The sequence below is a fragment of the Zootoca vivipara genome, chromosome 11 (assembly GCF_965207765.1).
Source record: "Zootoca vivipara chromosome 11, rZooViv2.hap1.1, whole genome shotgun sequence".
In the NCBI taxonomy this organism is placed as follows: Eukaryota; Metazoa; Chordata; class Lepidosauria; order Squamata; family Lacertidae; genus Zootoca; species Zootoca vivipara.
This window is the reverse complement of record NC_142594.1, coordinates 38,229,200-38,255,673: the sequence shown is the minus strand read 5'-3', so window position 1 is coordinate 38,255,673 and position 26,474 is coordinate 38,229,200. Positions and strand designations below refer to the sequence as shown.

Here is a 26,474-nt window from a genome sequence, read left to right as displayed (position 1 = left end):
AATCTACCATTTACTCACCCACTTGCCCAAAGAAAAGAATGAGAATATAAGGTGATGTATTATGAAGTGCAATGCACACATGATTGATAAGAGTAATATATCTAGTAGTGTTAGTGAATCTGTAATCCTCAAAAAGAGATTGGATACTACACCTTAACAGTGGAATTTATTTTATTTCATAAAATGTATATATTGCTTGTTTTTTAAAAAAGCCCCAAAGCGGAATTACGAGGGATCTGTCTTCATCTTTCCTGTCTTCTCTGCAACCCATAAGATTACAGTAGGGAAAGCCCTACTGTACCCAATGTACAGGAGGTGGTACATTGGGTAGTTTTGTGGGTAGGGCATGGATGGATTTGTGAGATGGAAAAGGAGCTTTTGGGACCATGTTGCCCTTAGATCCCCGGCCACAGCAAGATGTAGCCTCATTCCAACTTGTATTAGCAGAGGCAACTCTATTTCAAATCCATCAATATAGTCATTTATTCCATTTACAGTGGTGCCTCGCTTAACAAATGCCCTGCTTAACAAAATTTTCACTTAACAAAAGGTTTTTTCTAGCGGAGGTTGCCTCGCTAGACGAATTTGTTTTCATCTAGCGAATCACGGTTTCCCATAGGAATGCATTGAAATTCAATTAATGCATTCCTATGGGCAAAAAAAAATTCAATGCATTCCTATGGGATTCGCTAGAGGAATTTTTTCGTTATAAGACCCGTGGAACGAATTAAATTCGTCTAGCGAGGCACCACTGTATTTCAACGGGGGCTGCATCTAATGAGCAAAGATACTACAGTACCTTAGTTTTCCCAAGTATCCAGTTATCAAGCTGGGCTTTTTCCAAGATGGCAGCGCAAGTTTCAGGGCTTACAGGGGGTTTGTCACTTGATTTGTAGCAAAGGAGATAGTATCTAAGACACACAGAGAGAGAAACCCAAATCCTTTAGTATTGCATTTGCAAAAGACATTTAGTGCCAATCAGTTAACTTTTATTTCATTCATACAAACTGTGAACTTGCATGCATAACAGTTCACATTTGAACTGATCAGCGCATTCAGAAAAAACATGTGCCCCAGTACGGTGCCACGTTAACATGTCAGTGGCGAACGGCAAGTTTGAATGGTATCCAACATAAAAACGAAAGAAGTGTATATACCAGATATCAAATATACCAGAGAGAAGGCTAAACAACACGTCTTCTTCTTGACAAACACAAGTTTTGCACAGGAAGCAGGTTCTCTGTATGGGAGAGCATTCAGTCATATGTTTCCCCAGCTGTGGTGCAGGATGAGAGCAAGCGTTTTTCTGAATATATAGATTAGCGCTTCACTCCAACTTACAATGCTCCCAACTTGCTTCTGAGTCAAATGACTCTTTAGAGCTAACCTTGACCACTTGCACACACAATAGAATAGCACAGGATGTTTAATCTGTGCAGTATTCCTGAATCAAAATGCAATGCCTGTTCTCCGAGCACATTTCATGCCCACTTTCTCAGAAGCTTTCCCAGCATCAAGGGATGATTCACACATGCTTGTTGATGCTGGTTGACTTCAACAGCAAGTGATGATTTGAATGTGTGAACAGATAGCTGCAGATATAATACTGCAGACAAAACTTCTGTATTATCTTGCATCACTGAAAGGGCAAGACTTTTCAGTGGTGACAGTTTCCACCTTTAGCTGGCAGTTGGCCCATGTGCAGCAATCCATTGTAGAAAAGCCTGAGTGAACAAGACTCTGGTTTGGTACTAAAATCTCCCTTCTGGACACAGTCTACCCAAACAACATTTGTAAAGGACTTACCGCTCTATGAAGTTAGCAAAGAGAATACGGTGAGAATAACCCTGTCTTCGGATCCGTGCCGTTTCCAGAATTCCCGTGTAGCGCAGCTGTACCAATACCTTTTCTCTGTCATATTTGTTTGCCTGTCGATCATTGTTAGGCTTAATGCAGCGCACAAAGTGAGGTTGGCCAACCACCATTTTAGATAACAAATCCATGAGCGAGTACTGAAAAGGAAATACGGGGAGAAACCTTTGGAACCCCTTCCATACAGTACCTTTCCTGTGAGTGCTCAAGAGCTTTGCAAAACTTGTATACTTTGAAATCTTTTTGAATTTTCCTTGCACCAAATTAAGAAGATTATGGGCCTGCCCACCGTTTCTGTAGGCAATTATACAGTACACTGTATTTGCGGTACCCATGTAATGCATCTGGTATAACATGTGTGCAGAGAATTCACCTATAGTAAGAACTACTACAGTTGCACTGTTCCCATGCTGAAAACACCTATATCCTATCGCAGGCACATAATTTCACAACTGATTACTGCCTTAAACTGTACTTTTATGGCAAATTCTAGACTCCAAAAGCAAGGTTTGCTGCCCTAGTGGTTGAAGGTGTGGGATATACATTTATTAAATTTATTAAATAAATAATACTTTTTCAAATGGGTTGCATATGAGCTTTTGATTGTTCCAAAGAAACTGAGAACATTCATTGTCTTGACTTTTCCAACAGGTAAGTAAACCATGGGGTTTCTTTATGTACTTTACTGAACTGGTTTCTAAAACAATTTGTAAAAGTTATAGTGTTGTAAATGGCTATGTAGATTCTTAATAAAGGCTTGAAAAGCAGTCCCTGCCAGCTTATAATTTACATTTCCCAGGGATGCTTGTGTCATCTTCTGGCTGGTGTGCACACTGTCACTTTTAAGCACTACTTCTTGGTCGCATACTTCTATGCTCAGAATTATTAATATTATTTTGTTGTGGCTCATGGCTTAAAACAAAACATTGAAAAAGGGGCCTGTGGCCCCCCTGTCTATTTTGCAGCCTTCATGAGCAGATGGGTGATGTAATTGCCTGTTAGCAAGAAATTGTTAATGAAAGTTATGGCATAAAATGATGTTCTGACAGGTGTTCTGACTCAAAGGAAAATAACAGCAATAATGGAATAGGGGATTATTCAAATGTAAATTCAAAAAGTGCATTATGTTCTCATTTGGTTGTGTACTGTAGAGTACCAATCTGGATGCGTACCATAGAATTATAATATTATCAGTGACATAATAATGAAGCCCAACCAACTTGGACAAAGTGACTGTTAAAATGTTTGGCAGTGACACATTTAAGTGCTGTTATGAACATTAAACATGCTAACAAACTACAGCCAGACTCTTTTTCTGACTGTCATTCTGTCCCTGTGGATTTCGGCCTCTCATATAAAATAGGGCCTGTTCAACCAATAATATCAACTATATTGTATTTTGCTTAGGGGAGTGAAGCTTCTGTCTCCCAATTGGCTAAGCTGGCTATAGAAGCATAACAGGTTCAGCTTTCCTGGGATCTAAACGGTTTTTGTCATTCTATGTGAGGAAAGGAAAGTTGTCAGTTTGATTCGGATTGAAATCCATGGTGGCCATGGGAAAAAAGAGCTTTAAAAAACCTTCCTGTGTTTTTCTCCTTGACTAGAAGGTGTAATTAGCAGTTCAGACACAGAAACCACTCAACCTCTCTACAATAGAGAGAGGAACCTTAGCTCAGATGGGCCTGGCAGAAGTTCCCAGGTTCAGTCTTTGGCATCTCCATTTAAAAAGGCTCAGGGACCAAGGCCAGGAAAGATCTGTGCCTGAAACCTCGGGGAATCAAGTCCTGCCCTTCAGTGGAGACAATGCTGGGTTAGATGGACTGATAGTCAGACTTACACAGCAGCTCCTTATGTTCACATGCCTGGAATCAGCAAATGGCATGGGCAGGAAAATGCCAAGGACCATGAGACTTGGAGGATCAACTGTGGCTAATATGGGTACGCTTCTACTAAAATAACAACAACTGCGAAAACAAGAGCCAGGTGAGATGGCCCTGTCATCACATCCCCTGCTAAGCAGAGAAACATTTGGCCAGCACCTAGCCTCCCCCTCAAGGTCACATGGGAGATGGAAAAATAAATAAATCAAAGAGCCGGAAGAGATATCCTGAAATGGAAACATCTGGAAAATGGCAGGGTATCAGTTTGAGTGAACCAGGGTGCCCTGAATGGTTTTTCCTCAGAGGAGAATCTGTGGCCCTCCAGATTCATCCCCCCACTATGTACTGGTCATGCTGGATAGGCCTGATGGGAGTTAAGAGCCCAACAACATCTGGAAAGGCACAGGATAGGAACTCAAATGCATATGTGGTGGAAATGTCCTGAAATATGTAAATTCTGGAATAATATTTATGAAGAACTTAAGAAATGTTAAAATGTACAATCAAAAAAAGACCGGAAATGTTTTTACTAAATATAATTCCAGAAGACATTAAAACCTCAAATAGAAAACTGTTGATGTATGGAATTGTGGCAGCAAGAGTCCTGATTGCGAGAAATTGGAAAAACAAAAATTTACCTAATACAACAGATTGGCAAGTTTTAATGATAGAATATTCGCAGCTAGCAAAATTTACTGGAAGAATTAGAGGACAAACAAAAGAAAAAAGAAAAAAGGAATGGAGTATATTTGATGAGTATATAAAGAATAATGGTATATCCAAAATCCTAACGGCAGACTAAGGTTGAACCTAAATTGAATTTAAGGGAAGATTATATGTAAATGGAATATAAGAATTGTGCAATACAATAACATGAACACACATAGATTACAGAGAGAATAATTGGAAGTCAGTTAAAAGAAGACATAAATGAATGATTTTTATTCTTCTTACTTTTTCTTTTTTTCTTTTCTTGTTTTTGTTTTTTGTAACTACATTTTCTTTGTATGAATAGATCCTCAGAATGTGCTGGTTTTTTTGTCTGTAAAAGTGTATGTGTATGTTGAGTGTGAAGGCACAGGTTTCCCACCCCTGCTTTGGATATTCTAATGTCAGTCCAAAAGCTTTCAAGTTCCAAGTGAATTATCTTATCCTTAAGGAGAAACAGAACTGTTGCATCTATAGAGATGGGCTCAGAAATCAGCAGGCTGAATAGCAGAGGAAGAATAACAGCTAAAGCTTACTCTGAAATATGAAGCAACTGTCTGTGTTTTCATATTGGTTGTTTCCCTCGGATGATGCGTGGAATCCTCTGGCTCACTCTATATGTATCAAGAAAGAAAATAGCACCTCTTATCTGTACATTGTTCACCAGTTCAACAAAGTGTCCTCTTAAAGAACACTACTAACAATAAAAAACAGTCACCCTAAGCTGCGGATGCTACTGAGTAATCACTAGGAAAGTCAGAGGTTATTACACTAAAAACATTACAATACTTTATCACACTGTACACACATGCAGAAACACACACATATACTGAACACAGTTTGATAACTGAACATACAGATATATCTGTTGCAAATGGCATTGGAAGGAAAAATGGTTTGTCTAGATTTCTCTCTTTCTTCTTTTTTTTAAGATCAGGACTGTTAACATCCTGCAAATAATAATTCTGCGCCCTTGTCAGAATGGTTGTTTTCAACAGAGCCTGATTAACCCCACAACCAGAACCTTGGGATGTTCTCTTTTTAAATAAACATACCAATCTGGAACACATTTACTTGGAATTAAGACTTCAGTGTAGTCCAGGGAACATACTTGCAAGGAAGCAGGCTTAGGGATGAGTGCTAAGGACAGTGACAGCAGAGAATTAATTTAGCGTTCCCTGAAGTAGTTATAAAGCTATAGTCAGAAAGAAGGGAAATGTAGGTGTTTTTTTACCTCACGGAGGGAATACGAATTGCACAACACAAAGAAATCCAGCTAAACAGAAAAGAAAACAGGAGAGAGAAAGAGAAAGGGAGAGAAACCAAGGAAGGGGTTACTTGCTTACTTTTTTCTTTGTTTTAGTAGCAACAACAACATTGCCCCTCTCGACTTCAATATATGGGTCCAGGCAGCTGCCCATGTGGTTTCCTTACCTTAGTTTGGCTGACTGATTTCTGTGGCGTCCATGTCTGGTAGTTTATCGCACTCTTGGTTTTCGTATGTGCCAAGTTACCTAAGAGAAGAAAGAAGGCACCTTACTAAAGATGTCCACCCCTCTATATATTAGTCCAGGGATGAGCAGAAGGTTGATCTACTGGGATAACTCTGGGAGACCTGCAACTGATCCGAAAGATTTCTGACTCCCAACTGTTTGACAATAGCAGTGGCAGAACGACCACCTCTCCCTATGACTGATGAAGTGGAGAAAGCTTGCGCAGAGGTCGCACACCCAGGAGGTCAGAGCCTCAACACTCGCTTCCCAGCAGTGGTGTTGCTTGCTGTTTACCGGAGGGAGAGGGCTGAGGGAGCAGGGAGATCCGGAGCGTGCAGGTGTACCGGCAGGAGTGACAAATTGTTCCCCCTGGTGCACCTGCTCTTTGCCCCCTCTCCCTCTGATAAACAGCAGTGACACTGCTCCCAGGAAGTTAGCATTGTGGTTCCACCCAACTGGGCAAGCTGCTTCTGAGTTTGGCGCAACCAGGAAGAGCTGTCTGTGTGGAACGAGGGTACGTTCAGCTCAGTTCTGGTACTCAGAAGAAACCCCTCAGCAGCTGTTTAAGCAGCACCATATTTTTTAGTTCCAAGTGAATGTATTTTGCCTCTGGGTTAAAAAACAACCACCAGTGTTTCCCCCCCTAAAAAAATGTTTAGGGGTATTCTCACTTTCCTACTCATATTGAAATACTGCCCCTCAATGAGGCCAAACTTAGATTCACAAAATGTTTAGGGGTATGCGTCCCCCTCCGTGTCCCCCCAGAAAAAGCACTGACAACAACATAGTAGATTCTGTAAGATTGAAGTCTGCCCTCCATGTATGATTATTGACAACAAATTTATAGACCAGATGAAACTTTTTATGTATCCGAGCATAGCTGTGTGGATTCTGTTAGTCCAGAAATGGAACTATGCTGAGATGGCAAAACTTACAGGAAGAATAAGAAACCAGGAAGAGGAGGTCTTTAATAAAGAATGCGGAAAGTTTCTAATTTATTTGAAAAACTACTGCAAACAATTACACACATTGGCAGGATTGACAGAAAACTTGTAGCAAAAATTTGAACTATGGAATGATAAAGGATTTATAGGAATAGTTAAGAAAGCGATGCAGAGGTGAAAATCATTATATTAAGATCCACAATGGGGGGAGGGAGGTCAAAGGGGACTATATGTTTATTTATTTTTTAATTCACTTGTTTATATAAAATAGAAAATACAAAAATAAAATTTATTTTTTAAAACATAATACATGTAGCTTTCAATGTGCCACAAGCACATTCCTCGTTTCCCTTTCGCTTGTGAAGAGAGAAGAAAATGAATACTTGGCATTTACATTTATTCTCCAAATCTTATTGATGTGATTACAGACACCAGAGCCCCTCTCTCATCACCCTCACCTTTTGTGGAACTGCACTACCTTAGAGAAGTGAGTTGTGTTCTGCATCATTTTGAAGCATATCATACAATTTTATGATGGCCTACCAAGCTCTAATATAAATGAGGAACAAGTCTTAGGGTGCATTACCGATGCTGGTGCAGGAAGCAAAGAGGGAGACTATATTAAAGAGCATTCTAAATGCCCTTATAAAGTGTTTATTTTTATGTTTTGCATTTATATCCAACTTTTTTCTCCAAGGAGCTTGAGGTGGCATACATGGTTCTCTCCCCCTCCTTGGTTAGTCCTCACAATAACCCTGTGAGGTAGGTAAGGCTGAGAGATAGCTGTCAGCCCAAGATCACGCAGTGAGCTTCATGGCTGAGTGGGGATTTGAAAATCTAGTCTCCCAGATCTTAGTCTGACATTCAAACCACTACACCACGACTGCCTCCATCACCTGCAGCTCTATTGACAGGCCCCCACCTGGTCCCAGAGCCAAGCCCCAGCTGCGCCATTGCCTGCCTCCTGACAAACATCTGAACAGGCTTTTGCTAAACTTTCTTCTTTGTGTGGACTACGCTATCCTGCAATTCAGACAGGGCAATGCGGACTAGCAGGGCCTTGTCTGCTTACTATGTGATTTGTGGGGACTTGATGCACCCAGTTTAGAGCATTTGCACCAATATTTTTTTAAAACCCTTGACTGTAAAAAATTCTAATCCCAAATGCCTTCCATAAAGTGACTTCCTCATTACAATTCCAGAAGTGGCTTCAATTATGCAGAATTGAAATATAAATTAATCTTGCCGTTGGGTACTTGGGGGGGGGGGAACAACCATATACAATTGTGGGGAAACTACTTATGTGCTGGCTGCTGAAATAATTGACAAATAGTACATAAGCATAATTTGCATTTTTCATATTCTCATGCCATATTTGAGGTGAGCAGTGACAAATATGACCAGAATGGCTGACCAGCATTGCTGGCAGCCTCCTTTTCTGGTCTTAGCTCCGCCCCTGGGGCTGCAGCTGATTGGCTGGTGGTGCAGGTCACCTGGATGACACACAGCCTACGGGGATGGCCCAGGGGTCAGAGCCACGGGTAGCATGACCCCCTGGGGTCAGGGAAGCCAGCGCTGGGTCACAAAAGCTGCCCACTTCATGACTGGTGAGTGGTCACTGCTGGTTTACTTATATGTGTGGTTGGTGGATAATAAACATGAACCAAGCACTATGCACCCTTGTGGGGCAGAGGGTGCAACTGGAGACTGAGAGAATGTCAAATGTAAAGGGAAAGAAGGTATCTTTTTTCATATGCGGTACCACATATGGTCCTGTAAGATAGCAAAAGCCTTCTGGGAAATGATCCATAATGCATTGAAAATAATGTTGAAAATAACCTTTGTTAAAAAAAAAACTAGAAGCTTTTCTTCTAGGTGTACTTGGAGAAGAGGTACCGAAAGACCAAAATAAACTATTTATGTATGCAACCACAGCTGCCCAAATGATATATACCCAAAACTGGAAAGATGATTTGGCCCCCAAAAGAGACCATTGGCGATTAAAACTGATGGAATTCGCAGAGATGGCGAAACTTACTGGAAGATTAAGAGATCCAGACAATAGACTTTTTGTAACAGAATGGGGGAAATTGAATACATGAAAACAAATTGGAAACAATTAAAAACGTTAGCAGGATTGATATAAACAAGAGCAGTAAGAAATTCATAGGAATTATAAAGGATAAATTTGTTAAAAGGATAAAGAAAATGACAGAAAAATAAGAAACTGCAGAAGGGGAGGGAGGGAAGTCGCAATAAATATTTGTGATTCGTGTAGATTTATATTCATTGCTGAATATTGTAAAATGGAAAAAAAATATTAACAAAATAAAAGAATGTCAAATGAAGAGTTCATATTTTTTCTTTTGAGTCCTCCCTTCATTATACTACAGCCAATTTCCCCTGCAACATACTGCTACGCAAGAGTAGGGGCACAGAGTTGCACCTTACTTTTTTTTTACTGGAAGTTAGGCAAATAAATCGTTCCCCCCCCCATGACTTTTCAGCTCAGCTGCTTTGCACACAAGAAGTCAAAGGTTGAACTCTTGACACCTCCAAGTAGCTATGTCAAAGACACCTGCTATAAACCCTGGAGGGTGGCTGCCAGTCAGTGTAGACAACAGCGAGCTATATGGACCAATGGTCTGACTCAGTGTAAGGTAGCTTTCTCGGTTCCTAGTCTCGGAAACCCACGGAAGTGCAACAGCTGAGGCACAGGGGTTCTGCAGCAGACTGAACTGTGTGGAAAGACTTCCCAGAGGGTAGGACGTGTGGAAGGACAGCCTTGTAGGGAATGTTTCCTGGATGAGGGCAACACATCTGCTGTGTAGCCTTCATTCTGCTGCTCCTTTCCTGTGGTGCTCAGTAACGTGGCAAATGCCTGCTGCTTCCCTCCATGGTAAGGTGGAAGATGCTAGCCCAGTTGTGAACTCAAAGGCAGGCAGCATGGCACCTAACACTGGGCCTGTCAGTTCTGTAAGACACATTACCTGTTTTTGTAAGAGGGTGGATTACCAGCTGCCGAGTCAAATAGTTTTCCGAGGATCGCAAGAGCAGTACAATGTCAGCTGGTAAGGTGTCTCGGTTTTTGTTCAAGAATCCACTGGCGTTATATAGAACCTATTTGTTTTATATATATATATAAAAAAAACAGGACGGCAAAAGTTATACGTACAGCAAATTTCCTCACGTTGACCAATACTTCCATGAATTAGGCCTATTGGTTCCAATATCAAACCATTCATTAAAAGCTACAAAGTGGTAACAATCTACAGCAGTGGTGGTAGTGTGGAGATGCTGAGCTGTTCTCCTAACACCGTCCTTGTTGCTTACCTGTATGGGGCTGTGAACAGGGTGGTGGCAAGGTCAAAACTGGACCTCTACCACCCACCCAACACTCCTGCCAATGTGCTCATGTGCCCCTGACATTCGCACCGGCCTGCCTCATCCCAGTGCTGCTCGGGTATGCTGCAGTGATGCTGGTGTTAGGAGGGCACCTCTGCCTCACCACATGCTTGGCTACTGGTGACATATGAACTGGGCCTCACGCTGTAATCAGAAAGCTGATTCATTTGCTACATCACCCACCAAGTGACCATCAGCATATTTCTGATCCAAAAAAACCCTAACATGCCTATAATGGATCTGTTAGTGAGTGAGGCACTGCTTCAGGTGGTTTCCAAATTTGTATTCCATTCCTTTGTTTATACAATTGCATTTCTTAAAGGTAAAGGTAAAGGGACCCCTGACCGTTAGGTCCAGTTGCGGACGACTCTGGGGTTGCAGCGCTCATCTCGCTTTACTGGCTGAGGGAGCCGGCGTACAGCTTGCCTTAAACAGCAAAAAGGATGCCATGACTGTTTGTTTTGGGGCTATGATACTGGAGGATTTCTCTCCCAGCAAAATTTTCCCATTTATTGGGCAGAATATAAATGATTATTCTGAACCAAGTATTTTTAATTATCTGAAGTCTCATGTCCTCATCTGCCAGAAAGTAAACAATTATCATGATATATTATTGAAATTATGCGATTTGATAGTGTTCTGTAACCTGCTTTGGAAGAATTCTGTCTTGAGAAGTAGCCTAAAAATTATTTTTAAAAACCAAACAAATAATTTTACCTTCCCTGCATAATGGTAAATCCCAAACGTCAAGTCTATTCTTTTTGGTCTCCAGAAATATTTTGATTTCAGGTTGTCTTCAAATTTTTCTGTAAGGGAAACACACAGGTTTTCTTCTAAGGGAATAACATAAATGCACTTATGCCCGTGGTTGCTTTCCACCACCTATTCCTTCTCCATCTGCAAATGAGTAGGCATGTGCAGATGCTTCCATAAAAACTTCTAATACTGTTTTGGTGGCTTCTTCTCAATTGATGTAATATAAATGGCCAACTAGTGGTGGCGTGCATAAGACCATTACGGTAACTGCAGGGTCTAAAATTACTTGGCTGCACCACTGCATGTAACTCACCCCTGCTGTAGACAACACTGAGCTAGTTAGTCTGACGGTGTCTTTCAGTAAATGGCAGCTTCCTGTGCTCTTACTTCCCAAAGGCACAAGAGACAGAATTGCCACTGGCACCCTTTGGTCTACTCTGATTGGTAGTGGTTGTCCAGAGGTTGAGACTGAAGTTTTTTCTGCCCCTAGTTGGAGACACCAGGGATTGAACCTGGAACCCTTTGATAACGGAATATGAAAACACAAGGAAATACTCTTTAACTTGGATACCAGTGCACCTTTAAGTACAAACTGCAAACAGCTTACCCACAAGCGTCCGATCAGTGGCGCGAGGAAACCGGCTTTCCTCATCAAGCAAGGACAATAATCCCATTGGTTTTTGCAGGAACATATCTAACAGGGGCCTGTTGTCTTCATACTCAATAACTCGTGCATCAACGCCTTCGTACAGGTATTCATTCTGCAACAGAGGACAAAATGTGCTTTGCTGAACAACACTGTAAAGTGCTTCATGTAAATGAAGAACACAGAAGGGAGTTGGTGCTTTTAGGTTACCTGTCAACATCCCCCCCCTCCGCCCCCGAAATAAATCTGTTCTGCAGCAAATCTTTCATCCTCTGCTCCAGTTTGGAGAAAACTAAAGCCTCTGTTTCCCGTCAAAGGCATTTTTATGACCCCAAATCTTCACACTAAGTATTTTTAAACCAACAGACATGATTCTGAGTATAAGATGGCTAGAACATCACCATGAGCCTCATATGCACCAGTTAAAAAACACTTCTGTGTTGTGCTGATAAAAGGGTTTTCCTAAAATAGTCAATTCTTGTGAAAAGTAGTCAGGTTGACAGGGTTGAAAATGCAGATCTGTGTGTGGGGAGATTAAACCACTATTTATGAATTCTCAGCCAGCTTTTGTATGACGAAAGCACAGTCTCCCCACTGAGGTGACATACTGACAGGAAATATCCACCACGCTATGACCTCCCATCTTCCATTAAGTCTCTGGCTTCTCCATCAAGATTACCAAAAGCAGCATCAGTGAGTGCTAAAGATGTGGGTAAGATTAATACCTGCCTCTTAAAGTAAAGCTGTAGAGGAGTACATGGAGTGGGAGCTGGTACAGTGGGACCTCGGTTTAAGTACACAATTGGTTCCGGAGGTCTGTACTTAACCTGAAGCGAACTTTCCTGATTGAAAGTAATGGAAAGTGGATTAATCCGTTCCAGACGGGTCTGCAGAGTACTTAAACTGAAAGTACTCAAACCGAAGTGTACTTAAACCGAGGTATGACTGTATATGTGATTTGTGGTGGCTGGTGCTTCCCCAGTGTTTTCTCAATGGGCTGAAATTGGCGTTTTTGCTCCAATTAGCAGGATAAACATCTATTTTCATTATATTTTAGCAATATATTCTATCTTGTTGGGTTTTTTAAAAAAATAAATAAATCTCTTTGGAAACTTTGCTGAAGGGTGGGTGAGTGGTTAATTAGAATGATAGAATTGTAGAGTCAAACTGCAGGAATATTTTGCCCAGCGTGGGGCTTGAACCTATGACTCAGATTAAGAGCCTCCCGCTCTTCTGACTGAACTATGGGTGGTATCTCCACCTCTTTAAATATATAAATGCAAATATGTGATAGGTTGTCATAGCCACTATGATTTGTCCAGTTAGCATTAACACACATAGGAGCTGTTACATTAAGTGACCGGTGCAAAAGCAGCTACAGCAAATATGGTAGCTATTCAGGTTAATGGTCCCCTTCTCTTGGTTATAATGATATGTGTTACATGGGTTAAGTGCATTTTACAAATATATATATATACATTCTGCCTCTAAAGCAAAAGACACATGAAGCAGCAAAGTAGCCATCTGGAAACCACTAATTCAAAGTGCAGTTAGAGGAGTTATTTTAGATTGTAGCATATTCTGAAGGGACAAGCCTATTTATTAGCTTACTTGGCACTGTAAAAGCCCACTCCTCCAGGTGAGAACTGTTTTTCCCTCACTTATTCTCGTGGTATGAAACTGGGAAGAGACACCAGGCTTGTTTTTATACTAAGCCACCCTTGAAATGGCAGGATGCATGCTATGAAGTGGGGGGGGGAGGGAGGGAAGGAAGGAAGAACATCTCTCCTCCTTCCACTATAAAGGGAGACTTCTGGGGAGTAGAAAATGTACCCTCTATATGGCAATTAAGCCGCACTTTGCTTCAGAGCAGAGAGCAAGCTCTGAATCTACAGTACAGTGGAGGAAATTTTCAGGTAGGGAGTAAAGATATCCTTTCCTTCCTCTTCTTCCTCCATGAATCCCCCATGTTCTCCAAGCCTCCCGATTCAGGCTCCCAAGAGCTCCTATTAAGAGTTTGGGGATATCCTGCCAACCTAGCAGTTCGAAAGCACGTCAAAGTGCAAGTAGATAAATAGGTACTGCTCCGGCAGGAAGGTAAACAGCGTTTCCGTGTGCTGCTCTGGTTCACCAGAAGCGGCTTTGTCATGCTGGCCACATGACCTGGAAGCTGTATGCCGGCTCCCTCGGCCAATAGAGCGAGATGAGCGCTGCAACCCCAGAGTCGGTCACGACTGGACCTAATGGTCAGGGGTCCCTTTACCTTTATACTTGGGGTTCTTCCAGATGACCTTTTTACAGCATTCATCCTGATTTGCTTGCACAAGGACCAAAGCTCAACAACTGAGATGCTTGCCATATAGCAACCGTTCCATGACAAGCATCCACCCTGATTTGCTTGATGATCTTCTCATTTGCTCACCCTATGTGTTCCAGTGCATTCCACTGCTATTTTAATACCCCCCAAAAAAGTCAATTTCTTTGCAAAAGCGGATTTGTTGTCCTGTGGCAACAGAGTGCTTTAATCCACTTCAGTGGCTCAAACCCAGATTGCCCCGGTACACTCTTGAATCCCTCCCACAAAATACTGACCGTCTGGGGGGCAGCATAATAAAAAAAGGAGTTTACTAGATCAAGGCTTATAGTCAGCAGTTTCTGTAACATTTGCTCTTTTCCTTGATTGGGGAATCTTTTCCTAAACAAATACCCCACTGCCATTTTAAACTGTTAAATATTCATTTTTCACCCTTTTAATAAGCTCCAGAAGTCTGTTCACTGACCCTTCAAGTTCATTAGCATTTTGGTAATTGCACTATCTCATTTGGCATCCCTCTTAAAAAATCAGATTAAACTGTACAGTCAGACTAATCCCCCCTTTTGAATTGTAGTAAATTTCAAAACTGAAATAAAAGCAAATTGTCATTTCCCTCCCCCACAGAATATTCATGGTTAATATGCTTGTTGGCAAATGATTATAAAAGTTCTAGGTTTTTAAAGAGCTGCTCTGTACGATATTCACTTAAAAAAAAAAATTCTGCTGCTGAACCATAAATTACACAGTACACCTTATTCCTCATGAAAACAACATAGCATTTGCATCAAACCTATTATCACTGTGTTCTGTTGCCTGGATACTGTAAATGGGAAGCCTAATGTAGTTTTAGACAGACATTTAAATTGCAGAAAGCAATCATACAGTTCTGCATAGAATGTATTATAAACAAAGCATTTTACAGCCTTCGGTTGTTCGTTGCCTCTCCAACGGAAGTTGTAGGTAACTTTTCCTAGATAAAATTGGGTATGGGTTCAAAATTACCAAGCTCACTTTCACCCCACCCACCCACAACCTCTTAGCCTTTGCGTTAAATGCTCTTTGTACATGTAGAACGAACTTATCCTTAAAAATTAGCAGGATAGACAAAATAAAGTACCCCGTGCACCCAAATAGTTAAACTATGAAACTCACTCTCAGAAGTAGCGGTGGCCACCAAATTGGGTGGGTTTGAAAGAGGATTAGGCAAATTTGGTTACGGTAAAGGTATCCACAGTTATGAGCCACAATGGCTTCCTCGTGCTTCTATTGCTGGAGGTTGCATGCCTGTGAATGCCAGCTGTTGGGAATCACAGGTGGAGAGAGTGGGGCTGCCCTTGGTTTCTGGTTGGCCACTGTGAGAAGAGGATGCTGGGTAAAAGAGAGGCCTTTGGTTCTTCTTCTGTCCTTAAACACTTCCCAAGCAGGGGAGGTAAAGAGACTGAAAAGGCCTGCTTGGTCACATTTGTCAGCCCTGCTTCCACCAGAGGCGCCGTCTTGCACCTAAGATTGGGGGGGGGGCTGACATGTGCTGCACATGTGCTGTTGCATCGTTGGGAGGAGGCCAAGTGCAGTGCGACTTCCTCTCTTGCGCTCAGGAAGAGGCAGCCACTGAACTGTGCCTTGCTTGGCCCCGCACTCAGCCTCCTCTGCCTCCTCAACATTGAGGGGGCCTGGCCCTCTGCCAGCCAATATGGAGACACCTCCGCCTCTAGGAGTTGGCATGCCTAGCCTCCACCATATTCCTTGGGCTTGCCATACATTCAGAATGTGTGAGAAGGGGGTCCTATGCACATAGATTACTACGCCCGTTAAGCATGTGGCTGAGGGATGCATTAGCTGAGAGGCGCTCTCCCTGTCAGTGTGCAAAAGGTGTTGATTCGAACACTTGAGGTGGCATTCAACTAGTTTTACTCGAAGTTAGAGCTAGTGAAGTTAATGGACCTAACGTAGTCATGTTCACTGATTTTGATGGGTGAACTCTGAGTAAAGCATAAGCTGACTGGGAGTCCTATCTCTGTGTTTGCCGTCAGCATATGCATCTTTTTTTCTCCTGGTTTTTTGAGTGGCCCAATAATTCAATAGGCAATTTGATGCTGTCATTTCAGTGTTGTCTTTATGCGATTTTAAAAACTGAGCAACTCTTTTGATTTTGTACGATACTTTGAGGGGTTTTTTTTTAAAAAAGCAGCATACAACACTTAAAATAAACAAACACAACACAGGCACATGAATTATAGCACCCACCTGCTCCCATGCAAAGACATGTTGGTTGAAGTAGAACTGGATCTGCTCATTGGCAATGTTGATGCAGAGCTGTTCAAATGAATTCTTTTTGAAGTTTTCAAAACCAAAGATGTCAAGAATCCCAATGTTCAGCCCTTCGTCATTTCCGCTGAAATTTACAGAATTTGCACATTAGATTCTCCAGCGCCATTTGGTTACTTCACGTCAGCTTCAACCTCACAGCTACTTCAAAAACATAATTATTACATGTCTGGTTTAACACAGTTGGGAGTCAGCAACCGGGCAGAGTCTCCTCCAGTTTGAGATGCTGACAGAGTCTAATGTGCTGTGTGCCAAGGAGAGTCAGCTGGAGACCGAGGATGTCTAACTACAAACCCTTTATTTCTGAATGTAAGAGTGGACACAAGATCAGCCAGTCCTTGCTCCTGGGCAAAGAGTGTTCATAGAAGGCACAAGTATTTGCATATCCCGTGGGTTAATTTGCATTGCAAATCTGAATTTACAAAGGCATCTTGCTCTACACAGCAATGTATCCTGGCTGAATCAGGACAAAAGCCCCTTGCTTAAAATATATGTAAGAGATTGGCTGCAACACCGACAATTAAACAAGGTATTTAAAGAAGATAAAAAGAAAGGATTCAGCTATACTTTATCTAGATTCCAAAGTGAAATCATTGAAGATAATACAAAACTCCTAAGGAAAGCATATAAGTTGCTACAGTATTAGAGTGGGAAACTAAAGATGAGGAAGTCAAAAGTGTGATGATAAAGTGGGCACAAGACCTGGGACACAATATACAAATGGAAGATTGGGAAAAATTATGGAAATCTAATTTAAAATTTACTGATTGCATATTGTTAAAAGATAATTATATGAAGATGATGTATAGATGGTATATTACCCTCTAACAATGGCAAAAATGCATATAGCAGGCTTTTAAAAATGTTGGAAGTGTAAAGAAAAAGAGGGTACGTTTTTACATATGTGGTTGAATTGTAAAATAATCGAGAAATATTGGGAAATGATATATAATGAAATGAAAAAGATGTTTAAAATAACCTTTGTTAAAAGCCCAGAAGCCCTTTTATTAGGCATTATAGGTCAAGACCTGCCGAAAGAGAAGAAGAAAAATTTCATGTACGCGACAATAGTGGCCCAAAAGTGGAAAAGCGCCGAGATACCAACCAAAGAAGAATGGCAAGACAAACTTATGGACACTACGCCAAAATGACTGAGAGACTGAGAGATAAAGACAATAGAGACTTTAAAAAAGAATGGGAACCATTTGTGACCTGTTTACAGAAATATTGCAAAGAAATGAACTCACTAGCAGGATTGATTAAACACTTGCGGGTACCAATTGCGGGTACCAATTCATGAGCGCCTTTGCCCTTGCATGTCCAATAAGGTAGAATCTGTCACTCACATCCTTTTATTCTGTGAATTTTATAGTGAAGAACGAGCTCGACTCCCCCCCCCCTTTTATCAAAATTTATACCCTTACAATATTATTTGGAATTCTCCTCCAAAATCTTACGAAAATTCCTTCTGGAAGATTCCTCAAGTCCAGTATCATATGATGTGGCCAAATTCTGCACTTTAGCTATTAAGAAACGTAAATCTCTTCTATTGAATAATACATTGCAAATTCCTTTTGTGTAGCTGTTCTGCTTCTGGTGATGTTATTGCTGATTTTTTGTTTGGAATTATGGTACTTTGTATTGCTGGCTTTTGCTGTAATAAAACTGAACTGAATTAAACACTTACAATTACAAAACAGAAAACAGAAAGGACCTAATTTAGAATATACAGTATTAAGGTATAACCAAAAAGCAGGAAAATTATTATACAACAAACCAGAAGAGGAAGTTGAGGGAAGTTGAGGGTTACTTGGGTCTGTGTTTATACTTGAGATGATGTGATTGTGATGAAGGACAAAAGCCCCTTGAATTGCCGGGCTAACCGTATCATAGAATAGGAACATAGGAAGCTGGTTTATAATGCCAAGCCACTGGTCCATCAAGTGCAGCATTGTCTACAGTGATTGGCAGCAGCTCTCCAGGATTTCAGGAAGGGGACCGTTCCAGCTCTACCTGGAGATGCTGGGGATCAAACTGAGACCTTCTGCGTACAAAGCAGATGCTCTGCAACCTCCTAGCATGCAAAGGTTAGTATGAAACCAAAGTTGGTTTAACACTCTTATGTCAAAAAGTCCTAAACAGACATGAAGGCAATGGGTTTGCATGTCAAATTCAAGAAATAAAAATGATAAAACATATGAACTTTATATTCCAAACGTTACTGTTACCATAAAGTGGTAAAACCTGAGCTGGAAGCTACTACTGTACTTCTAAATTTAGAGCCACAGCCGAGTCACACTATACTTTTTTAACATGGTCAAATCAATATGCATTTACTTTTGAGTGGATATGAATGGATTATACAGGCCTTGGGAATTGCACAAAATGCAACCAGGTCACAAGGCAACACAACCTGACAAACTTATAGAATTAGGCTAAACTAGGACACAGCAATTTGTAAGCCAGGCTACTTGTCAAAGTGACTCAACATGTTCAAGTCCACCGAGGGCGGGGAAATCTTTTTTTTTTTTTTGTAAAAATGTTCACGGATGCTCTTGCAAACAAGAGGAAGGTACAGTTCACCCAATTTTCTGAATTGAACCAGCATGGCTATTCTATATTGGAATACTTTAAAAAACTATCCTTTGTCCTTGCCAGCCTATAGTTTAAGACCACATTGACTATATGAAAGTATAGGAGGTGGATAAGAAATACTAAAATAGGGTACTTGGTAAAGATGTCTACTTCCACACAGTTGGAAGGCAACTGTCCTTGTTTGGTAGAGAATAGCCACATACCTACCCCCCCCACCAGATGTCACCTATGACATTAGTGCATCATGCAGTTGGCAAATTCATAAGGTCTCACCCATTTTCTTTTTAGGGGAAAGTATCACACAATCTGGTGTTTACATGATTGCATAGCTGCAAAGGAGCACCCACGTCACATGCAATATTGGGTTGGTTCAGACGTAATGCTTTTTATGCTGCACAACATGGTTTGGAGGAACATCAGCACACACATCCCTTCTTCCTTCTCCTTCTTTTTCTCATGTTTTCAGATTCCATTAGTTCCTGCCTGTTTCTGCAAACCACAGTTTACCATTACACACACAACAGTGAACTATTGCTTGTGCTTGCCCTTCAACCCAGAATTTAAATCATGATAAAACCATGGGTGTAACTACCGGTATGGTTTGGAGGGTGAAAACTAATCCAAGGTTGCTGTTACATTACATCGGTTTGGTCCATTTTCTGCAAGGTGGAGAGGAAGGAGCACATCTGCGTCTGCACTGCATGAACGTTATCACTACCCAGGCAAATGAAATGTCTGAACCTAAGACAGCAACCTGTAGTGAATTCTCAAGGCAGGTTTGTCATGAGTGGCACACAAGGCAGCTTGAAACTGCCTTCATGTGGTGGATGCTCCCTGCAGCTGCTGCAACACATAGAATAGCACATTGCATGGATCACTATGATCACACTGTCAGTTTTTACACCTTTAGCAGCAGCTGCCAAAAACACCAGCTGACACCCAATCCACATGATGAGCTCTTCTTTTCTCTCTGCTGCAGGTATAAGCTACCACACACAGAAGCCATTGCCAGTGCATATCACAGGCTCATTGCAATGCATAAATCAGACCTTATGCTTGCATACTGGGATGCAGAATGGAAGAGGTTAGGCTTCTATATGCATGGAGTGGTCGAGTGAGCCCAAACTGTGAATTTAAACCTAAGGGAGACATGAGGCAAGGGTAGGGTTGCCAGACTCAATAGAGGACAGGACTTCTGTGCCTTTAATTGCCCTGCTCTCTTTTGAGTCTGGAAACCTTAAAGAGAAAGCAGCAGACCCTTCGCTTGGAAATTAAACAAAGGGTCTGCTGGTTTCTCTTTAAGGTTTCCAGACTCAAAAGAGAGCAGGGCAATTAAAGGCACAGAAGTCCTGTCCTCTATTGAGTCTGGCAAGGGATGTGGCTAAAAGAGACATGTTTGTGCTGCTGAGAAGCACAACTACAAATGAACTGTTCACTCTTGTCTTGTTCTTGCTTCATTTGCAAAAGCTTAGAATAGAGTATCTTAAAATTGGGTTTGGGAATAGCTAGTGAAATTGGTATTGTATTCCATTTTAAATTTCTGGTCTGGATGACCGTGGTCTCGAGACATTACAAATACTATGCATTTCACATCAAAACAAGGTTCTGTTTCTTACGAGAGAGAAAAAAGCCTTACCTTAAAAATGTACCTGGCTTGAGCAGCGCATTGATGCGGTTGACTATCCAACTAAAAAGACGCCCGTACAAGGCTTTGGCTGTGGCATCTCTTACATCGAAAGCTTTTTCCATCGTGTTGGGCCGTATAATAGTTTCCCCTCGGGCCACCACACAATGAGAGGTTAGAGCTTCTTGCAATTCATCTGCCTGTATACACAGCAAAGATGCGGCTGGAAAACGGAGGAATGGTGTCACGTCCATAATGTATCAAACGTTTCTTAATTTTATATGTAAAAGCTCCCTACAAGAGGCGAGGGAGACCCCAGGACCACAGACTGGATACCACATGCATTTCATTAAGCACGCTGGGTCCCCTTCCACCCATCAACTGTACAGCGGGAAGTAGCTGAGAAGGAAAAGGGCTTTGATGTTGTGCAAAGTAGGAATACTGCAGCTCCTTACTCTGCAAGAAGTTCAAAACAGAGGGGGAAATACACCAGCCAAAAGGTAGACGTGTGTTCCTTACAAATATACAGAAAGAGTCTATGCGTTTTACAACTGTGTATTTGTAATTTTCACGATGCAATTGCATCTGGCTGTTTGAGGCTTTAAATAAGGCAGGGCTTGGATTTCACCTGCGCATTTCATTATCTGCATTCTTCTGTAAGGGCTATTGAGTTCTTTTGGCTTCGTGCAATCTGGGCTGATAAAGGGTGCTGCCAGTTTTATAGCCTTGTTCTCATGATATCACTTCCCAATGGCTATATCTCCCTTTATCTATGATCACTGAAACTGGGGTGGCCTAACCCATGTCCCTCCTTCCCCAAATGCTTCCCAAACACATTATGCAAACAACAGCAGCACACCAACAAATCAACCACAACTAATCATCCCAGAAGGGCACTTGACAGAACAGGGAACAGTGTTACTAAAGTCCACAGAGCTCTCCAAGTTGCTATCCCCCACTGTCTCACACCAAGGGAGGACCAGCCTTCTGTCAGTTACAGACTCTCACTCTGAAGGCATCCGGTGTCTTTCTTTGTTGCACAGGCCCTCGCCCTGTGCAGGAAACCAGACATGCACCTTAGGCCTTCCCACTATCTAACCTCCTCCAAGTTGTTGTTGGTGGGGAATAGAAGGGGGTAGTGTTCTCACTGCTGGGACTCATGAAGAGATGAAACTCTACAGTGTCACCCGTGTTGTGTAGACTCTGCCAGCAAAGGGCTGCAGGGCTTCTATGCTCCCTGGCCCAGCAAGGAGCTGATCCAAGAGGCTGCAAGACTGAGTGCAGCTTCTCTCTGGACTATGGGCCCATTCCTTACCACACTTGCCAGGGACCTCAGCTGTCCCAAAAGGCAAAAACTTAACCACCCAGATGCTCAGATACTGAGCCCCAGGAAAGATCTTCTCCAGCCCCCCAGTGCTACAGCTATTCATCTCAGGAAATAATCTCAAGGTTGAGGGTCACAGGAGGAAAGTCCCTACTCAAACTCTAGACCAGTGTTTCCCAAACGTGGGTCTCCGGCTGGTTTTGGACTTCAATTCCTATAATCCCTGACCACTGGTCCTGCTTAGCTAGGGATGATGGGAGTTGTAGGCCAAAAACAGCTGGAGACCCAAGTTTGGGAAACACTGGTCTAGGCTTTCAAAAAAATCATGCGGCCTGTTGTGGGAGACACTGAGCTTAGCTCAGTTGGTAGAGCATGAGACTCTTAATCTCAAGCTCATGGGTTCAAGCCCCACGTTGGGAAAAATATTTATGTATTGCAGGGAGTTGGACTAGATGACCCTCACAGTCCCTTCCAACTCTACAATTTTATGATTCTGTGAAAAAGCAGGCCATCACAGCCCCATTAGCTGCTTTAAAAACATGTGGAGTTTGTTAAGAGGCTGGGCCCAGGCTGTGTAGAGCTTTTCAAGCAATGAGGTAAGATTTCTGCAATATGCAGATAAGTCTGGAGCTCATAATTATGGAGACAGTTCACAAAAGGCATTTAATTATTATAAAAAGGAAAGAAAACTCACAGTTCTCCAGAGGCATTGGATTGGAAATGATGCTCTTGTCAATCATGTACTCGGTTACTACGGAAGAAAATTCGATGTTGCCCACGTTTAAAATGGCAGCAAGGATGCTGTATACGCTCCCTAGTTCCTGAAAGACAGATGCACAAAAACATTCCAATTCATAGCCTTATAATTGACACCCCAGGCAACAATCACAGCATTCCATTTCTTCATTTTAATATCCAACTTGCATTTAGAGAAACAGCGTTTTACCAGTGGCTGCACCCTCTTCAATTTGCTTTAACTTTACAGTGCAGCTTGAATGTTGTTGTTTTTTTTTTTAAAAAAGGTATGGCATGGAGGTTATATAGCTAATAGGGTAAGAATAGTTCTATTCAGTACTCAATGGGTATGTTTTTCTGGATCCCCCCCCCCTTTTAGGGCTTTTCTTCTAAACATCTTTCTGATTCTGCAAATCTTAGGGTTAGGGAAACAAACAAACAAACAAACAAACAACCGACCTACTACCCATGGGCTTGCATTTTGATTCTTTTTCTTTTGAAGAAATAATCACCCACTATGTCTATTTGTAAATTATTCCGATAAATGGAATGAAATGATTACATTGACTTCTGATTACACCGACTTCTGTCATTACACTGTGTTACATGCATTGCAGCTGACATCCTTTGTACCCTTTACTGATCTCTTGTAAGGCGCGATTACTTTTATTCCCAACAGCCCTTTTCCTGCATCTTGTGTGTGTGTGTGTGTGTTGCCATGTAACCTTCAGTTTGATTTTAAAGGAACAAAGGAATATATAGGCTATGTGTTTACCGCACAGGGACCTGCCACTCTGTTAAAAAGGGAGAGATTTTCTGAAATGCTTAGGGGGGTTATTTTGACCATACTGCAATCAGGTTCTGCCCCAGAGCCTTTCTAAACATAGCAGAATCCGGAGGAAACAGAAGTCTAAAGAAGACATTTCTGGGGGCTTCACTTTTTCACGCACTACCAGGTAATTTCCCCCCATCCTGTGCACCCAGAAAAGAAAAGTGCTGTCAATGGAGAGGCAAAACCTGCTGTGTGTGTGGCTATAGCTCAAATTCCCTCTTAAAGGAGCACAAATTAGACAAGCCAGCCTCTTCTGTTTGGAAACAGGGTACGCGGCTGAAACCTAGGAAGAAGACATTACAGCTCATCCCACTTGTGTGTGCTTCAAGGGCTAATTTTGCCTGATGAAAAGCTTGTTGAAATTACAGTCTTTTGTACTAGCTGGTCCGAAAAAACCAAAGCTGACACTGAACACGATTTCATGGCAGTGTTCACAAATCACAGTAAGGCATTAACTATACACAAGCAAATTGGACAGGAGTTGCTCCTCCTACTCATGCTGGGACAAAAGAAACCACAAATCCCTAGATTAGCTGTACATATTGTTGCATGCCACCCCAATTTCTGAGCAGTAAAAGATTCCGGGGGTTCCAGATGCTTACAAAGGGTTTGCGTTTCCTTTTGGGAATGAGGCACAGCAGAGACTGTGGTGTCTTTATGTTATAAGCTTTATTTACACACATATACAACCAGTGGCGTAGCAATCCCAGATGGTACCAGGTGCTGCGCCTGTGCGGCACCCCATACGGACTGCGCACGGGCTGCTGCTTGAGCACAGTGGGCAGCATCCCGTATGGACGGCGCACGAGACTGGTAGCCTGTATGGACTCCGCACCCTTGAAACAAAGCACGTGCTGGCTGAGCAGGTGAGCGAGCAAGCCAGCCGCCACGCCAAGCAAGGCTTTTTACTGGGAGGTGGGGCTCGGCTTGGGAGTTGGGGGGGCACACCAAGTGTCACCCCCCTCCAGGGTGTCACCTGGGGCACACCTTGCTGTGCCCCTGTATACAACCTGAGCCTTTGATGGAGGGGCTCACAACATCAACACCAAAAGAGGGTCTTGCTTCTCCCATAGACACAGCCTTGGATTCTAGCAGAAATCAGGCCTGACACCCTCTCTGCCTTTCCAGACTTATATTGCATCCAGTTTCTAGCTCACATCACTCAACTCTCTGTTTTGTCTTTCCAAATAATAGACAGCTGAGGGAGGGAGGCCTACCCATTTTGCCTCTGGCACAGAGTCACTCTCTTTGTTCCCTTAACAAGCCATACCTAGTGCTTACCGTAGCTGCCAAGTATCCCGTTTTTCGCGGGAAACCCCTGGATTTTAATCCGTTTCCCACTGTTCTCCCAAATGGAGAAAAATCCCAGAAATCCCCCAGATTTCCTACCTGCCAGGGAGCCTCCATTTTGGGTGCTGCTGTGCTCAAGATGGCCACCGGGCATGCGTAGAAGCGACTTCCGGTGCCGCTCTGCCCTATTTCCGGTGCCCACACATGGGAAGAGCGGCCCCGGAAGTTGCTTTTATGCAACCTCTGGTGCCGCGCCGCTGCTGATCCCGCATTTTTCAGCGGGAGACTTGGCTTAGTGGGCATTACCAGGCTGGCTTGGATATTCCAGCAATTGAATCCATGCTGGATCCAGGAATTAGAAGGGAAGCTCTGACATACAGCTTATCTGTGTGCCCCCCCCCCCAACTCACAGTAATATGAGCTAGGAATTGTAGTTTGTTTTGCTACCAAGCAACCGTGCTCCATAGTCAACTGATTATGATTTGTTGGCGTGCAGACTCACAACATGAAGCCACCACCAGCTGCCACCTTTGGGGAAGTACTCTAGAATGGGGTGGCCAACCTTTTCTGGACCAACAGCTCACTCCTTGGCTAGAATCTGAGGGCTACAATCTTAGACATACAGACCCTCCTCCTTAGCTAATCCATGCAGATCAGCTGAGAAGGGGGTGTTACATACCCTCCAACATTTCTCCGGTGAAAATAGAGAGGTCCCATTCCCTACTGATAATTTTACTATTTATACCCCACACATCTTGCTGGGTTGCCCCAGCTACTCTGGGTTGCTTTCCAACATATATTTAAAATGTAATAAAACATTAAACGTTTTAAAAACTTCCCTATACATACACACTCACATTTCTCAAATGAAAATAGGGACATCCTAAGGAAAAGCAGGACATTCCAGGATCAAATCAGAAACTGGGACGGCTTCTCTAAATCAGGGAAATCTCAGGAAAATAGGGACACTTGGAGGGTCTGGTGTTATTGCCCCTCTCTGCTCATCAAACAGCTGATCTGATGACAAGAGAGGAGATGATTTGCATTTCAGCCACTCTAGCACTGTGTCCAATATACTCCCCTTCTTTTTGCCACTGCCTCCAAAATTAGTGGCATCTTGGGGGGAGAAATTAGTGTGGGGGTTGGATCAGGCCCCTGAACTGGGAGCGAGACACCCACTACTCTAGAAATGATTGGCAACCTTCATACACGCTACTGTCAATCAAGGCCTACTTCTCTCTCTAAGGTGCACAAGTTAAAATATCACTGACACTCACCTCCATCGTAAACCCAATCACCTTGAAGCACTGTTCAATTAATTCAAACTGGGATTTGTAGAAGCTATTGTTCATGAAATCTTGTACAGTTCTAAGATGTTCATTTTGTAGATACCTAGAGAGATGATGGGGACAGGGAAAAGAGTATGAGAAATTGTGAATAAACTTCACTCTACGTTTCAAAAGGCTCACTCTAGCAAAGGCAGCCCACTTAAGCATTTATCCTAAAGAATGCAATACAAATGGAATGTTATACCTGGGAGGTTTATTTTCTGGCAATTTGTAATGAGCTAGTTTTTTCTTCTCAGCCAAACCAGCATAGATGTAATAGAAAATATGAAAATTCTTCTCTCCTCTGAAATGGGAAAAAAAAACACCACACACCAGACACCAATATGGCAATTATTGAAACACAATCAACACATTGAACCAGTAATGTCTAATTTCTGATTGT

The 26,474-nt window shown here is 42.3% G+C and overlaps 1 protein-coding gene across 1 annotated transcript in view; it reads right to left on the bottom strand.

Annotated features, from left to right (window-relative positions):
- Positions 1-26,474, bottom strand: part of MYO3A (myosin IIIA) — a 109,370-nt gene that overhangs the window by 25,410 nt on the left and 57,486 nt on the right. The window contains exons 14-25 of the mRNA XM_088653864.1: positions 26,277-26,375; positions 26,021-26,135; positions 22,581-22,707; positions 20,575-20,785; positions 16,263-16,410; positions 11,666-11,819; positions 11,020-11,108; positions 9,888-10,017; positions 5,895-5,974; positions 4,997-5,074; positions 1,807-2,012; positions 800-911 (exon numbers count right to left, since the gene is read on the bottom strand). Coding sequence (XP_088509990.1) covers positions 800-911; positions 1,807-2,012; positions 4,997-5,074; positions 5,895-5,974; positions 9,888-10,017; positions 11,020-11,108; positions 11,666-11,819; positions 16,263-16,410; positions 20,575-20,785; positions 22,581-22,707; positions 26,021-26,135; positions 26,277-26,375 — 1,549 coding nt within the window. The remainder of the gene's footprint in view (positions 1-799; positions 912-1,806; positions 2,013-4,996; positions 5,075-5,894; positions 5,975-9,887; positions 10,018-11,019; positions 11,109-11,665; positions 11,820-16,262; positions 16,411-20,574; positions 20,786-22,580; positions 22,708-26,020; positions 26,136-26,276; positions 26,376-26,474) is intronic.